This window comes from Brachyhypopomus gauderio, chromosome 4 (genome assembly GCF_052324685.1).
Source record: "Brachyhypopomus gauderio isolate BG-103 chromosome 4, BGAUD_0.2, whole genome shotgun sequence".
NCBI lineage: Eukaryota > Metazoa > Chordata > Actinopteri > Gymnotiformes > Hypopomidae > Brachyhypopomus > Brachyhypopomus gauderio.
In genome coordinates this window covers 8174947-8191941 of record NC_135214.1, presented here as the reverse complement: position 1 = coordinate 8191941, position 16995 = coordinate 8174947, and the positions used below count along the sequence as shown (strand labels likewise).

Genomic DNA, 16995 nt, shown 5'->3' with positions numbered 1-16995 from the left:
GGTCACAAAACTCGACGGTCACAGAATCTGGTGTAACACCGGTCTGCGTCAGAAGGACGGAAATGAAATTAATGGGGCGCACTTTATAAATATTAATATGCGTTTTAAAATTTAGATTTGGGGTAAAAAAAAATCAAGTCTTTGCAAGTAAACAGGTTCAAGTCCAATTCAAGTCCCAAGTTATTGGTGTAAAAGTCCAAGTCAAGTCTAAGTCTCTGAATATTTTTTCAAGTCAAGTCAAAAGTCTTAATATTAATGACTTGAGTCTAACTCTAGTCCAAGTCATGTGACTCGAGTCCCCACCTCTGCATTGAAGTCCCCTTGAAGAACAATGGAATCCCCAGAAGGGGATCTCCAATGCATTGAAATGGGAAGAAAAACGCGGAAGAAAAGGAAAAACAACTCCTTGAATGGATAGGAGAATAGCCAAACTGGTAAAGGCTCAGCCAATGATCGGTTCCAAGAGGATCAAGGAAGACCTTCAGTTGACTGTGAGTACTGGTACAGTCAGAAGACGTCTTGTTGAAATCAACCTACCAGCAAGAAGCCCCCGCAAAGTCCCACTGCTAAATAAAAGACATGTGCAGAAGCTGTTAGAATTTGCCAAAAAACACATTGAGTGGCCTGAGAAGAAATGGCGTAACATTTTGTGGACTGATGAAAGCAAGGTTCTTCTTTTTGGGTCCAAGGGTCACAGACAGTATGTCAGACGTCCTGCAAACACAGAATACAAGCCACAGTACTCAGTGAAGACGGTTAAGCATGGTGGCGGAAGCATCATGATATGGGGATGTTTCTCCTACTACGGTGTTGGTCCTATTTATCGCATACCAGGGGTCATGGATCAATTTGAGTACATCAGGATATTGGAAGAAGTCATGCTGCCATATGCTGAAGAGGAAATGCCTTTGAGGTGGACCCAAAACATACCAGCAAGCGAGCAAAAGCATGGTTCCAGACAAACATGATTCAACTGATGTAGTGGCCAGCACAATCCCCGGACCTTAATCCCATAGAAAACTTGTGGGCTGACATAAAAACTGCAGTGCATGAGGCAAAACCAAGAAATGCAGGGGAATTGTGGAATATAATACAATTGGCCTGGGCTGCAATACCCGTTGACCGTTGCCAAAAATTGGTTGACTCCATGCACCTCAGATGTGAAGCAGTTATCAGAAACCGTGGTTTTGCAACAAAATATTAGTTTAGGATACTCAGCCAAGTTGGCTTATCAAGAATCTCTTAGTTTGTGCAGTACATTTTTGAGTTTCCAAGAAAAGATGTTAACGCTGCTATTTTTTTTTTAACATTACGTTTCTGACTTTCTGTGAAATATCATTATTATTATTTGAGTTTTAATTACTTTTCCCAATTGTCCTGCTTTGGAATAGAATGTGCTGTGTCCTCAATGCATTTGTGTTCATTAAAGTACAATTTGTTAGAAGAATTTTGATATTTACTTATTTTTTTAAAGACACTGCTATTATTTTGAGCACAACTGTAGCTTCAGGAATACCGGAAGGCATTGCTGTGTGTGTGCAGTTGATAAATTGGGCTGAGTGTACTGGATCACAGTAGAGAGCAATACAGAGTTTTTTGTGTGTGTGTGTGTGTGTTCTGCATTGGTGTGGTTATCTTCTTGTGGGTGTGTGTGATGGGATGTTGCAGGTGGAGGCCCTTGTCTCTGAGGAAGACAGCTGTTTTATGTGTTTTTGCGTGTGTCTGTATGTGTGTAGGCGGTGGCGTGCTGCTGGTTGAGGCCCTTCTCTCCGAGGATAACAGCGGTCCCCTGACTGTGCAGCTATACTCCCTCGACATGCTGGTTCAGACAGAAGGTCGAGAGCGTAAGGGTTCCGAGTACACCAGCCTCCTTACCGCTGTTGGATTCTCCACCATCCACATCTGCAGAGCTGGTAACATTTACAGCGTCATACTAGCTCTCAAGGGCTGACTCCAGCTGAGCATCTCCCAGTACTCAGCTCCTCCCTGCTCATCGACCAATCAAGCTGAAGGCTGGTGTGACAGCCATGGCATCTCACTGCACTGAGCTGTGTGGAGAGAGCAAAGCTCTTCCCACTGTGGCCAGACCAGTGCTGCTGCCCAGTGTCTGGTGATTACGGTGTGACCATCAGTCTTGCTGTCCACCCTGCTGGCATTTTATCAGGTTTGTCTGTAAGGAGAATTGGTATAATTAAATATAGAATAAATAAAAGTAATAAAAAATGTTTTGCTGAAGATCACTTCACTTCTTTATATTTTCTTATTTTCTTGTACATTTTACACAAGACCTCTGGGTTCTCTTTCAGACTCTGTTTTGGTTATCAGAGAGTCCAGTAGATGTGCTCCACCTATTAGAAATTTGTGCTGCGATTACAGATTATAAAATACTCATGATACCATGGACCATGGCTTGAGCTTAAGATGGTTTATTCAGTGCTGAAACCTGCATTTGGATATTTGGTAATGAACAGAGAGCATATCTATCCATGGATTTTCAGCTCTTGCAATGTAATCTGAGGCCACTGTTAAAAGACAGCCTCTGTAGGGATGACTGTAATAAGCCAGAGCACAAGCACTATAAAGTAATTTCCATGTTAATTACCCAGTTTCCAATTAATTGCTGCACACTTAATTATCCGTTCCAAAGAAAAGAAAAAAAACTACGCAAGACAGAATAAAGACATACAAAGTGTTTAGTTGAATGAAATCTATTCATTTCTCATCTCATGTTCTGTGTGTGAATAAGAACAGCAATGAATAGAGATGAGAAGTGTCACTGGGTTTGAAAGGCTGTAAGTGTCATTAATCACCATTTACCTGAAATGACTCCACCTCATGAAACTGTAGGTGACCATTTGATTGCTGCTGTTTGATGAAAGACGGTGTCGGCATCCTAACGGCAGTGGCTTGTTCCCATAGACCTGTCTCGACATGGTCCATGTCACGTTGGGATCTGCAACATGCCTGACCAGCGCCCGACCTTCAGAAAGAGTACAACAGTACAGCATGTTGACATTTCCAATTTTCTATCATTACACTCACGTTTAGTTCTCTTTCCCCGTTAAACACCTTCACTGTGCTCTGGTGAAACCAGCAAGAACCTAATTAGTTTTGTGTTTTTCTTGTGAGGGAGAGGGGTAGTTTTATAAGTAGACACCTGCCGAAGGCTGTGGTTACAAAGGAAACAGGAATTATAGTATTGATGCAAAGGTGAGAAATCAAAAGTCACAGTTTTAACATCAAAGTCACAGTGCCTCTGGATAATGTTTGTGTACACTCACCGGCCACTTTATTAGGTACACCGTGTTAGTATCGGGTTGATCACATCCCAAATGTGATCTGAAGACTTTGGAGGCCATTGGAGATTGTCATGCCCACCTCCACCCCTCCCCATTTTGGGAGAGGGAGACCCCGGACAGTGCACCCCCCCCAGCCAAGGAGCGCAGGTGCAGGGGAACCAGAGGAAACAGAACAAAACTCCAATCTCCCCTCTCTGACAGCGCTTCCAAACACCACCAGTCATGAATGGCCGGAGGAAAAGTGAGCGTCTGATGGACGTCTGGCAGAGGACTCACTCCAAAATGACATACAATAACTGACAAGGTAGAAGTCAAAGCTTAAAATTAAAGTATGAAAATCGCAGCATGAATATTACTCTTGCACAAAAAAAATTAAACCCATGCTTATCTTAGTGCCTAATTATTGTGCATATTTATATACCTATAAAATTGAAATGTGTACCTAAAATGAAGGTTCGCACGCGTCTCTCAGTGCCATCTCAGCCCCCTAGTGGCAACTCTTAACGACTTAAGACTGCTCCAGAGGACTCATAACTTTTCGGGAGAGTAAGAGTGATTCTTATACTTGAGAGTTTTGATAACTGGCACTTACACTTAACTCTGTGAGTAGGAGCAAATCTAAGAATTTTTCAGCACTTAAGTCCAAAATTCCACTCTAAGAAGTTTGATAAATACGGGCCCAGGTCACTATATTGCGAACATAACATTTAAAGGACCTGACAACCCGACAGGACGACGTTTACATTAATTCTGTTCGGAAGGAGCAAAGGTCTGACAAATGGGTTGCATTTACTCGTGTATGAAGGTAGCTATATCCAGCATTTTTATACTTTTGGAGCAGTCTTTGAAATTGTGGTCTAAAACCGGCATTTTATACCGGTTTTTCTCTGATTCTCCGATATTTTTCTCAGATTGAAAATATCCGTGAATTTTACATTTATAGATTTTTTGAAAAGTTTTTTTTTTTATTTAAGATGGGATGCTTTTTAGGGTGCACTGAGGTTTCCCATACCCATGATTTGACAAACCAATGCAAACCAATGCTTTCCTACAGAAAAAGAACAGAGGGTGTGAAGAGTGAAGCTAAAAAGAAGAAAAAGCAGAGAAGATGGTGGAGACATATAGAGTCATCCTACCAAGTAACTGACACTCAGTCCTTGAATGTCAGGTCCTCCTCCATCTCTTGCTCCTCTTCCACTGAGGGACCAGGTATGAAAACCATCCCAGCCTTATGAATTGTGTAGTGACATGCACATGTGTAGTCAGATGCACATTTGGTTAATATTTATTCTGTCTGATTTTCACCTGGAATTATTTGCCCCAGATCCAACAACAAACTCCCTACTGAACCCAAGAACACGGCAGGGATTGTTCCTGGTCAGAGCTCAGAGTCTTGTGATTTTGTGCCTTTGCATTGTATGTTTTAGTCAAAGACACTTTCTCCAAGGTTTTGTTCTCTCCATAGGGGCTGCTGATAAAGATGTGTGCTCCGTGCCCATGGATAGGTGGGTACATTATCAAAGTCATCTTCGTGGCACAGTAAAGTATGGACTAATTGTTATAGATTGACATTGTGGCATAAATCAAGAAAAACTGAAAAATATTAAAAACAAAAAATCTTTCTTCATAACTGTCTGAGTAAGTAAGTAAACATTTGTGTGTAAGTGAACATTTTGTGGACTACACAAACTCCATATTCATCTGTCACTTCTACTCTCTCTTTCAGATTGCCGGCTGTTGTGATTGAGGGAGACATTGGTGTGAAGAGTCAGAATTTGCAGCAACTGTTACCGCACATCATCAGGAGTGAAAGGGTGACTGACAGTGGCCAGGGTGAGGGCCAAGGAGACGCCCCTACTGTTTCAGCTGTCAGATGCACAAAGATCCGAAAGCTCGGGTATAGACAGAACACGTTGTGTTTTACCACACAACCATTACGTGATTTTGCAGTGTACACAGATGTAATGTACACAGTCTTTATCTCTGAACCAAAATAAAGGCACGCAGCACCTAGTGGCCTGGACGTTTCACTGACTATTTATTAAATCTGTTCCAAACATTAATGTCCTGTTAGGTTTCCCAACATTGGCAATACATGCTACATGAACACCACTCTGCAGTGTCTACTGAGTCTCTCCTGCTTCTGGAGCCCCATCGAAGCTCAGTGCTCCAGCTGGACGGATCCATCCAGCTGCCAGATGCTCAGGTACCCGATCAGGAACAGAGGATTCACGTGTCTAAGTGAACTGTTCAAATATGAGTGCTTAGGGAGGTGTTGTGATGCTGAGAGATATAAACCACATTGGTCTCCCTGTTACCACGCGTAGATGTTTTGCAGATCTGCAGCAAGGCAGGCTCACTAGTTGTAACTCTTCAAAGAAGAAGAAGCTCCTGGGAGGCCTGAATGCCTGTATTTCAGCCAGATGCCCTGCGTTTGGAGAGGACTACGAACAGGTTCAGCTAACAGCCCTCTGAGCCATTCAGAACACATCAGAACCACCTGCAGTAGTCTGCAGGAACAGCACACAACCTTTTTTGTTTTCACACTCTGCTGCTGAAGTCCAGGAGTAATGCCATTCTGATGTACTGTCTTCCATAGGATGCCCATGAGTTCCTGATGTTGTGTTTGCTTCAGCTGAAGGAGGAGGGAGAGACACGCAGGGTTTCCTCCTTCTCTTACATCTGCCCTGTGGCAAATTTTGAGTTTCACCTCAAATCTGTGTGCACCTGCAGCAGGTAATTCTGTGCTATATCTCCACATCTCATTCTTGTAAATCAACTGGTCTTAACATGTGTTTCCTCAGAGTGTGCATTGTCACAAAGTATGCACACTTTGTATGGGATAATGTGGGTTATTTCTGTGTGAATGTTGGAACCTCTCTATTGATTGCTGTTGTTTGAAAGCTGTGGACTGCAGAGCTCCAGAGTGGAGGACTTCAATCACCTCTCTGTTAACCTGAGCTCTACCTGGACTGACAGCCTACACAGTTACTTCAAGGTCTGTCACCTCACACACCCCTACTGGATAACAGTTTTTTGCCAGTTTGTTAAGTTAGGGAGCCATCCTAACCATGTCTCACTCAATGAAAACTTTTTTTCAGTCAACGGATTTGGAGTTCAAATGTGAATGTGGTCAAGGCAATAAGGCATCTGAAGCGGTGGAGTTCTTAACACTCCCACGGTGAGTCTCGCATTATGTCAATTACCAGAAACAATGAGGTTTAAAGCAGTCAACTCACACACCTACATCATTTTTCCTTTTGGAACAGAGTTCTGATCCTCCACATTAAACATGGAAACGCTGGGCCAGATGACATGACATGCTGGGCCAGAAACCAAAAAACCCAATGGACATCCCATCAGAGCTGGACCTCTCTGCCCTCCCTGGAGTCGCTTCACTTGGGCAACCATTAAGGTCAGCTTGCACAACGGCCTGAGCATACGCCCTCTTATCTCTGTCCACCCTTTCACAATTAGCAACGAAATGCTAACTGAATGGCTTTGTGATTTGTCCACAGTGGACCAGCATATACCCAGGAGAAACCACATGAAAAACAGGTGGATAATCTGTAGAAAAGCTCTCTGCCAGAGCAAGGTAAACATCAGCCATTTTCCTACAGTGATCAATTAAACTTTGGATTTACAGCCTGTCTACTTTTATACATACCTGCCATAATGATGTAGTTAAAAAAAAGGTTTTGTAGGCTAAACCCGATGATTTAGGTGTAAACAGTAAAATCGAGTGTGTAGAAGAGATAAAACATTGGATGGCGTGTAACTTTCTAGCACTAAATCCAGATAAAACAGAGCTAATAATAGTTGGGTCTAGGGCAGCGAGAGACAAGATCCTTAATGTAGCATTGAATCTACATTCCTTTACTATAACCCCCAGCGCAGAGGTAAAGAACTTAGGTGTCACAATAGACCCAGATCTCTCGTTTGATACACACATTAATAATATAACTAGGGTAGTGTTCTTTCACTTACGCAACATTGCTAAAATTAGAAAATATATTAAATACTAGTGATGCGGAAAAGCTAATCCATGCATTCCTATCCTCTCGCCTAGATTATTGCAATAGTCTTCTAGCTGGATGTTCTGGTAAATCGATAAACAAACTCCAGCTTGTTCAGAACGCAGCAGCGCGAGTTTTAGCGAAAACTAAAAAATTTGATCACATTAGTCCCGTACTATCATCATTACATTGGCTGCCAGTTAGATTCCGTATTGACTATAAAATACTCTTATTAACATATAAAACACTGCATGGCTTGGCTCCAGAGTATCTTAGTGAACTTATTGATCATTACAATCCAGCACGTTCACTTCGTTCACAGGACGCAGGCTTATTAACTGTTCCTAGGATCAAAAAGATCACAGCAGGTGGAAGAGCCTTTTCTTCTAAAGCTCCACAACTGTGGAATAATCTTCCTGCCTTTATTCGGGACTCAGACACAGTCTCAATGTTTAAAACTCAACTAAAGACTTATCTGTTTAGTTTGGCCTTTGAATAATCTGTTACATATTTACCACATCATATATCTTTCTTCTCCGAGGTTCACTTGGGGAGTAACACTGCAGTTGGTGCCTACAATTGCAGTATCATTGCTCCGACACGGAATGAAAACCTGGCGTTCATCATAAGACATTTACTTTGACAATATCAACACCCAGAACTTTCATTCTAGTTACCTTATACTTAGCCTGATTGTGTGATTTATTTGTAACTTGTTTATTAGTCTGTATAATTTGTATTTGTGTAATTTGTGTTACACAAACCCCAATGGAGGATGGGTTCCCTTTTGAGTCTTGGTCCTCCCAAGGCTTCTTCCTATTCCCCACCATCTAGGGAGTTTTTCCTTGCCACTGTCGCCTTTGGCTTGCTCATTTGGGATTTGGACCCATAGTATTGTTAACCTTGTAAATCCTGTAAAGTGCTTTGTGACAACATATGTTGTGAAAAGCGCTATACAAATATATTTGATTTGATTTGATTTAGTTCTCTCAACCCATTAGTAGTAAATGAGAGCAGAGAAGGACAGACAGAGAAAGTACAGCACGTCAGCCCACTGGTGAGGAAAGATAGAGATTTTTTTCCCCCATATTTTGTCAATTGTGATTTTTACACCCCAATCGAAATTTGTCCTCCACTTTTAACCCATCTGTGCAGTCAGAACACACACACACACACTAGTGATTACTAGGGGGCTGTGGATCACACGTGCCCAGAGCGGTGGGCAGCCCTAGCCCGGCGCCCGGGGAGCAGTTGGGGTTAGGTGCCTTACTCAAGGGCACCTCAGTCATGGCCTGTCTGGGAATCGAACCCACGACCCTCCAGTCACAAGACCAATTCCCTAACCACCAGGCCATGACTGCCCCAAAAAAATGATGATGAAAAAGAAGATTGAAAGATGCTGGGAGAGACTGAGAAAGACAAGATAGAAAAGATAGAGAGATATGAGAGAGACCCATATCGACGATCTAAGATGCATTCTTACTTAATCATATGAAAAAACGGATGTGCTTGTTGTTTGCAGGAAAGTGTTCCCATGGACATCTACAGACTCCATGCTGTGGTGTCTCATTTGGGTGGCAGCGTGGACAGTGGTGAGCAGTCTGATATTATCCACAAACATGCAGTAGAAACTAGGGGTGTGACGAGATCTCCGTGTCTCGTGATCTAAGATGTAAGAAAATATAAATATAACAATAAAAACGTTTGAGTAAATTAGCCTTAAATAAAACAACAACGTATTATGGGTAATTTTAGTCTAATACTCTGCAATAGGTAATTATTTTGCTAGCGTTGCCTTTCCCCTCTTTACATTGCTAAGTGTGTTTCTGCATATCGTAGTCATGGATTAAAAAATGTTTTGGCATGAACGTAGATCACCAAGGTGAAAGAGGCTCCAAACAAAAGATCTAAAATCTAAAAGACGATTTTGTATTTGCTCGGGAAAAAATTTGCTCGTCAACAAATTAATATCTTCAAAAATATATCTCCAATATATTCAACGAATTAATATCTCCAATTAATATCTTTAATCTGTTTAAAATTAGCTTTTCCCTGTCTTTCATTCGGTTGTGACCAGTGGTCCTTTGTGCCACTGGAATTTCTGCCATTGCAGTTATGTCTTTTCTCGTTTACAGGTGGCGGTTTCAAGATCGGCAGCAGACGGAAGTCGAAGCTGCAGCTCTATGGGGCTATTTTAGTGTCACCAGAACCTGAACCTGAAATCATTATTACTTGAAAAAACAGTCTGTAAAATTCATTCAGGTATGCAAAAATTCAAATCAAAATTCAGGTTCAAATCAAAATTCAGGTTCGGGTCAAAATTCAGGTTCAGGTTGAAATTTGGGTCAGGAATGCATCTGGGATACTTAGAATGAGCAAACAAACTCAGAGCTAATCAAACTGCATCTGTCCAATTTTTTGTTGGGGGGGGGGGGGGTGTCGGGAGATTATATGTATATATTTTAATTATCATATTGACTTAATAAGCAAACAGAGCACTTCCGAAATCGGCAATTTCAATGACACAGTGGCCAGCAGTTTCCGCCCAGAACCTTCATAGAGGCCAAATAGCGTTTCAATCATACGAATGTTCTTCATTCATGTTATTCATTTACTGCTAAGTGGGACGAGAAGCAGGACCTAGTGCTACACTGGGGACAAGGCAGAAGAGCGTACATTTACCACTACATTTACCAGATCGTACATTTCCCAGTGGATTTAATTGGGTTATTAATGGTTTCAATCGTTTTCATATTTTGCGGTAAAACAGTTACTGCCATTCGCTACAGCGTTGAACACTGTCAGATCTAGCCACAAGCTCTTGTGATAAATAGGTAGATAGATAGGCCTATTAAGTTCGCGTCAACCCCGTGTAGTTAACGGTGACATAAAATAAGAAACAAGATTTTTTTTCTAGTGTGTCTGTAGTTGTAACTGGTGAATCCAGGGACGTGTGATAACATTTGCACCAGGGCTGAAAAGGTTGAAGATGAAGTTGTAAACTCTTGTCGTTGAGTCTACCCTGTGCTTTAGCCCATGTTAGAAAATAAAAACACATGAACCCTGGTATATTTTTACACTCATTTTCGCCGCTGATGTATGTATTGGTCCAGTAAGACGTAGCTTACTGAACGTCAGCTCAGTTTTGACTGAGCCATCTGGAATGGCGAATCTCGCGTTTACGATCTGGCTCCATACATTGAATCCATTGACAAGACAGTCAAAAAAATAATAATTATGGATTTTACTATATTTTACGGAGCCCGTAAGGTGATATCATGTAAAAAAAAAAAATAACGTGTGGCCACGACTTATTAACGCGTGGGAACGAGCTACTAATGTCGCCTTTCACACGCGGCAACAAAGTTTATTTTTTCACAGCAAAGCAAGCAGATCCCAGGGATGTTCGCGAACTGACTGCCCAAGGAAGGTAAACCTGGCTTTATATAAAGTAATACTTAATTATCTTGTTCGCATGCGTTAATTATCTCGTTCGCATGCGTTAATAAGTCGTTCGCATGCGTTAGTAAGTCGTGGCCACGCGTTATTATATTTTTTACATGATGTCACCTTACGGGCTCCGTAATATTTGGCATCACCTGTCGCTGTACCCCCGTACACCAGCAGCCACCTCCCCGTCGCCGTATCCCCATGACGTCACGTCAACGCCCCCCCCCCACGTCAACGCCCCGTCGCCGTATCCCCATGACGTCACATGCCCCGCCCCCCGGTCTTCTCACCTTTTTAACCCCTGACCCATTTTCATGCCTGGTCATTCAAAAGTGGTTGTTGCCAAAACCTCCAAAGAATAAATATAGCGTGAAATAAATATAGAGAAGGGTGGACCCAAGTGAAATAATATAGAGAAGGGTGGACCCAAGTGCCGGCTCGCAAGAGCAAGACGTTTGACACTTGTCAAATGTATTAGCGAGAGGGAAACACGCACAGCGACCCAGAACAAACAAACAAAACAATGCAGAAGACTCAACGCGCAAAAGAATAGAAACAAAAACTGAGGGTACGGAGTAAATAGAAAATACAACGCGTGGAAAATAACACTCAACCGCAGAGACGGGAAAAAGAAGCAAAATAACAACAGTAACTAAAAAACAGCGCGGATAAATGCAACGCGAAAACAAAACCAAGGATGCCAGCAGAAGTAACTGGCAAAAAACGCCGCAGCAATATAAAACCCTTCCCAAAAATAAAGGCAAAACGGATAGGAAGAAATACAGGATTGGGAAAACTTGAGATGAGTCAGGAAGCAACGCAGGAGATAGATACTCGAATAAGTAAATGAATGAATGAATGAATGTTCGATTTATTTAGCGCCTTTCCAAATTCCCAAGGTGCTTTACAATTTAACACAGGTACAAGTCACAGACAACCAATCACACACACACCGGTGAGAAGCGGCAGCCAATTGCGCACAGCGTACTCTCTACCGGAAGCCACAGCCCCCTGGGGAACTGAATGGGGTGCAGGAAGGGGAGAAAGAGGACAGACCCTAGTGGCAGAGCACCATCCACCACTGGACATACAAGCAGACACACACACAGACACTACTTTTTATTGAACATACTCAGGGAGAATTTTGTCAGGGACTGCCAATTTACCTAACCTCCATGTTTTTGGACTGTGGGAGGAAACCGGAGATCCCGGAGGAAACCCATGCAAACACGGGGAGAACATGATCCACTCAGATAGGGACTTGAACCCAAGACCCCAGTGCTGAGAGGCAAACGTGCTAACCACCAAGCCACCATGTTGTAAAGAGAAAGCATAACAGAGAGAGGTGGCGAGACATGATTAAATGAGAAGCAACCACAGAGAAAGCAGGGACCTTGCTGTGTACGGTTTAGTCTGGGACTGACTCTGGTGCCCCTAGCCACAGCTGGGGAAACTGCATCCGATCCAGCTCTGACACCTCGCAAAATGAAGCTAAAGAATTTTGGTAACACAACAAAAAGCATTTTATTTTAGCAAAGCACATTATTTTTGTTAATTAAAAGTTAGACACTTTATTTTCTGTATTTGTTATTCTTTCTTGCAAAGCAGACTGTAGTAGATCATGCAGATTTTATAGACTGAAGAGGAAATTTTTATAAATCAAATCATTTTTTGAATCGAAAATCGTTTTGAATCGAAAATCGATTTTGAATCGAATCGTGGCCCCCAAAATCAGAATCGAATCGTGAGATAGTAAACGATTCCCACCCCTACTACCCACTGTAAAATGTGGTGGAGGTTCCATCATGCTTTGGGGCTGTGTGGCCAATGGCGGCACCGGGAATCTTGTTAAAGTTAAGGGTCGCATGGATTCCACTCAGTGTCAGCAGATTATTGAGAATAATGTTCAAGAATCAGTGACGAAGTTGCGCCAGGGATGGATGCGCCCAGACCTGAATATCATTGAACATCTGTGGGATGATTTGAAGTGGGCTATCCATGCTCTGCGACCATTAAACTTAACTGAACTGGAATTGTTTTGTAAAGAGGAATGGTCAAAAATACCTTCATCCAGCATCCAAGAACTCATTAACACCTACAGGAAGCGACTAGATGCTGATATTTTTGCAAAAGGAGGATCTACTAAATATTAATGTCACTTTTCTGTTGAGGTGCCCATACTTTTGCACCTGTCAAATTTTGTTTTAATGCATATTGCACTTTTTCTGTTAGTACAATAAACATCATTTCAATCCTGAAATATTACTGTGTCCATCAGTTATTAGTTATATCAAACTGAAATAGCTGTTGCAAAAACCCAAATTTGGGTTAAGATTAATAGGGGTGCCCAAGCTTTTTCATATGACTGTAGTTACAGTATGAACGTTTGTATTGCTATTTAAATAGCGGTTACATATAAAATGTACAATAATCATATTCTTTGTTTACTTTGCTAGATAAACATTGGATTGATGGTGCCACATGGATGTGACTTAAAACCTGTGAGAGGAAAAACACTCCCATTACTTACTGACCCAGAGATAGAAGCATGTGATTTGCTGAAACAAGCTGTCCAGAAAATGAGGGTGTCTTACAAGGACATGGAAGATGGACCATATACCTTTTGTATCCAGATTGCTCTAAGGTGGTCTATGTGCCTGGGACTGAAAAGTCATTCACATTGACATTACTGTCACATACATAATTGTGATTTAAATTTTTTATTTTCGTGTATCTGCAGTCAATGTTAACTCAGAATCAGACTCTGATTCTGAAATTGTGATCACAACTTGGAGCAGATCTGAATTCAGCAGTGAGGCTGACACTGTGGTGAGTTAACAATTAAGCAAATTAGGAAAAAAATATACTTAATCCTTAACACTGAATCTGAACTACTGAATCTGAGTGGAGGAGTGAGGTGGCTTTAATGAACTGGCTGTGTGGCTATGTGCAATCACAGGCCAAGACACAAGAGGGGGATGTCTCATGGGGCATTCCTATATTGTCGGATAGGGATGCACCCAGCAGGAGGTTGGTTTGGTTGTTGAACTACATGCGAGTAAAGTGAAGCCACGGAAAACCCGGTCTCGTCCTTCTTTATGTTTAATTTAAAATAACCCAACACGACTGGTCAGTATATGTGTCATAAGAGAAGAACGGTACATACTACCTAATATTTTTGTGAATTGTTTGTTTCTAACCTCAGGTTTTTAAACCCCAAATATAACATATATTAAATATAACAATCCAGATTACCCTGTTGCACTAAACTAGTACTTTTAACATATTTCAGAGGTGCAGTTGGTCATTCCTCTACAGTAAATCATGAACAGGTATTGAAGCAGCTTTAGTTAAATTTCTTTGCTTTCAGTTTTGTGCTGTGTTGGATATTTAGGTTCCTTTTGTCAACTTAATTTTCAGATAGTAATATCTGATTCAGAGGACAATCTGGTCAAGTCTACTTGCTACAGGTAAGGAAAAAAAGACAAATGATGATGACTCATTTTCTAAATCACTTAAATAGTAATGTAAAATATTAAATAGTAGTGTAAAATAGTAATGTAATAGTAGTGTAAAATTCTAAATAGGAATGTACGGTGGCCGTGAAGTGCAAACCACAACGATATTAACTAAGCATAATTACAAATGACAAAAACACAACGACATTAACAAAAACACAACGACATTAACTAAGCAAAATTACAAATTACAAAAACACAACGACATTAACAAAAACACAACGACATTAACTAAGCACAATTACAAATTACAAAAACACAACGACATTAACTAAGCACAATTACAAATTACTAAAACACAACGACATTAACAAAAACACAACGACATTAACAAACCGGAAAAGGTAGGTCCCAGTGGGAAAACCTGCGAAATCGCTGATTGGACGACGCCACTTTTGGCTTTTCAGCCGGAAGTTATGGCATTCGCGCTCAAGCCGGTCAAATCGCCATGTATTGCCCGAACTGCGGGAAAGAGCTGGTTGAGCTATCACCGAACTTTTGCAGCAGCTGTGGCAAGAGGATTCAAGATGTAGGTGTCGGAGGTACTCCACAGCCTTCAAGTAAGTTCATAAACATGAAGAATGGGTTATTTGTCTTATGAATGTAGTAACGTGCTAACCATAGCGGTGTCCACACCGTGTCCGTTGTCATTTAAATGGGCCTGGTAAATGCTGAATTAAAGGTGTAGTCTACCTAGGTCTCCGTACAGTAATCCCTCGCCACTTCATGCTTCACCTTTTGTTGCTCCGCGAGTTAAAAAAAATATATATATTAATGGTAAATATATTTCGCGGATTTTCGCTCCTTTTTCGCTTCAAATATTAACAATAAAAGAATGTTAGAAACGACAACATATTACAGTGCATACAGTGTTTACTCTCGATAACAAGAATCAGTATCACCCGCCTGAGACGCTACTCGCCTACATGGGATTGTAAACAACAATCGACTAGTTGCTGTGCAGTAAGTTTAAAGGAACGATACATGCACAGAACAGTGTAGGAATGGTTATTAAGGGAATGGGAAAGGTTTATGCAGCGTAAAAGTGTGAGCAAGTGTTTATAAAGCCTTAAAATGGTGTATAAATACTTAAAATAAAATCCCGTAGTCTACCGTTTCTACTTTGCGGCTTTTCGGTTATCGCGAGTTGTTCTGCAACATAATCCCCTGGATTCACGAGGGATTACTGTAATATAGCAGTATTTATAGGTCAAATATAAATGTCTGTTGAAATCTGTGTTGCTTTGATTAGTATGGCATGTCGTCTATAGGACTATGCATCTCTGATGTGCGTAATTTTTTCCCTTGACTTTAGCGTCGGCTATTCCACCCTGCCCGACTCCAGCCTTCAGTACCTTCCGAGAATATCAACAGAAGAAAAACGAGGAGCGGCAGAAGTATTCTCTAGGGAGAAAGCGGTTAAAGCACAATGGAAAAATAAAAGTTCGGGTAGGTTCATCATGGCTCCGACTGAAAACACGTAGCTTTTATCTAGTGGTCTAGTATGAAGAAAGTTCAGCGTAACAAAGCTATGCAGAATACTTGATAACCAGTAATAGTTAATTGTCAATTCATGATCAGTCAAAATAGTAAATTAGCTATTGATGAATAAATTACCAACCCTTATTATGAACTGTTTGTATCCAAGGTTTCCATCATTCTGCTTTGACTGATATTAGTAAATAGTTGGCCCATTTGGTTGCTATTGCAGCATGTAACACAAGAATTAAAAACAAAAAGAACGTTTGACAATTATTTTTAAACATTGCTCAGTCTTTCATATCTTTTTTCTTTCAGATAAATGTTGGCTTGATGGTCATTCAGAAGGGTGGTCTAAGGCCACTACGAGGAAAAACTGTTTCCCTTACAACTGACCCAGACATCTCTTCCACAACTCTGCTTAGTCAGGCTGTTAAAAAAATGAAGGACTTCAACAAAGATGTAAAAGATGGGCCTTTCCTTCTTCTGTATCCAGATGGGACAGAGGTCATTAATATCCCTGGGACACAAAGACCTTTTACACTTGGTGCTTATAAGGCTGAAGTTGGCAAGCCATATCAAAGGATTACTGTTTTCATCTGCTTGAAAAGGGACTTTGAAGAAGGTAAGCTGTGATGTTTGTGTGTGGAGTTTGGCACACATTGCCTAAACTTCAACAAATATAAATTTTGAAGTTGTGCAAGTAAGCATCACTAGCATTGTCATGAGTTTTTACAAATGTTGTGTTTATGCATTCGGGTGTAACATCGGTTAACAAATATAGTATTATCACTTAGTAGAAATTAAGTTCGTTTTTTTTTTCTATGTTTTGCAGTTGGAAATTTGTCAGACTTGTCTGACTCTGACCCAGAGATTGTTTTTAAAAAAAAAACCAGAGTTTGATGTTGCTGATACACTGGTAAGTTCAATTTAAAATTTAATTGGTCTGTCCTTTTTTTTTTTTTTTTGGTTGTTCAGCCATCACAAGCACCATTTTATCTTTTACCTCAACTCCATAGAACTATGTAAATGTTTTATGTGAAATGCATTGTGTCTTTACTTCAGCCATGGGAACCTCTGGATGAAAGCAGTCCTTTACAACAAGTGGCAGAAACAGAGTAAGTTATATTTTAAGAATATATCATAGCATGATGTGTGTATGTGTACCAAAAGTATTTTAGCCTTTACTGTATTTGCATACAGTATGTATTAAAGACATGTAGTTTGGTTATT

At 40.9% G+C, this 16995-nt stretch overlaps 2 protein-coding genes and 3 long non-coding RNA genes across 11 annotated transcripts in view; all 5 read left to right on the top strand.

Moving 5' to 3' along the window:
- The window catches only part of LOC143512076 (acetylserotonin O-methyltransferase-like), a 47491-nt gene extending 45281 nt beyond the window's left edge, over window positions 1-2210 (top strand). For 5 of the 7 annotated variants that reach the window (XM_077001971.1, XM_077001976.1, XM_077001975.1 and 2 more), the window contains one exon: window positions 1737-2206. In XM_077001971.1, coding sequence (XP_076858086.1) covers window positions 1737-1951 — 215 coding nt within the window. In that variant the 3' untranslated portion in view covers window positions 1952-2206. Of the gene's footprint in view, window positions 1-1736 lie in introns of all 7 variants that reach the window. The other 2 variants (XR_013130361.1, XM_077001974.1) reach the window with 2 other exon arrangements.
- A 336-nt stretch (window positions 2211-2546) lies between these two features.
- LOC143511584 (uncharacterized) lies at window positions 2547-5124 on the top strand. Its single transcript, XR_013130176.1, has 5 exons — window positions 2547-3603; window positions 4354-4508; window positions 4624-4676; window positions 4765-4804; window positions 5026-5124. It is a non-coding gene; the product is annotated as an uncharacterized LOC143511584 (long non-coding RNA).
- Window positions 5120-5748, top strand: LOC143511585 (uncharacterized). Its single transcript, XR_013130177.1, has 3 exons — window positions 5120-5196; window positions 5374-5505; window positions 5627-5748. It is a non-coding gene; the product is annotated as an uncharacterized LOC143511585 (long non-coding RNA).
- A 170-nt stretch (window positions 5749-5918) lies between these two features.
- On the top strand, window positions 5919-13392 carry LOC143512080 (uncharacterized). The gene is made up of 8 exons (XR_013130362.1): window positions 5919-6035; window positions 6204-6297; window positions 6401-6480; window positions 6569-6714; window positions 6818-6894; window positions 8838-8907; window positions 9451-9577; window positions 13222-13392. It is a non-coding gene; the product is annotated as an uncharacterized LOC143512080 (long non-coding RNA).
- A 977-nt stretch (window positions 13393-14369) lies between these two features.
- LOC143512079 (uncharacterized) lies at window positions 14370-16681 on the top strand. Its single transcript, XM_077001985.1, has 4 exons — window positions 14370-14843; window positions 15599-15732; window positions 16081-16387; window positions 16598-16681. The coding sequence occupies exons 1-4, from the start codon at window positions 14732-14734 to the stop codon at window positions 16663-16665; spliced, it is 621 nt and encodes a 206-aa protein (XP_076858100.1). The 5' UTR covers window positions 14370-14731; the 3' UTR covers window positions 16666-16681.
- The last annotated feature ends 314 nt before the right edge of the window (window positions 16682-16995 follow it).

Coding starts and splice junctions, on each gene's coding strand:
- LOC143512079 (XM_077001985.1), top strand. CDS start 14,732: ATGTATTGCCCGAACTGCGGGAAAGAGCTGGTTGAGCTATCACCGAAC. Junction 14,844..15,598: donor AGGTACTCCACAGCCTTCAA/GTAAGTTCATAA, acceptor CCTTGACTTTAG/CGTCGGCTATTCCACCCTGC. Junction 16,388..16,597: donor GAAAAGGGACTTTGAAGAAG/GTAAGCTGTGAT, acceptor TATGTTTTGCAG/TTGGAAATTTGTCAGACTTG.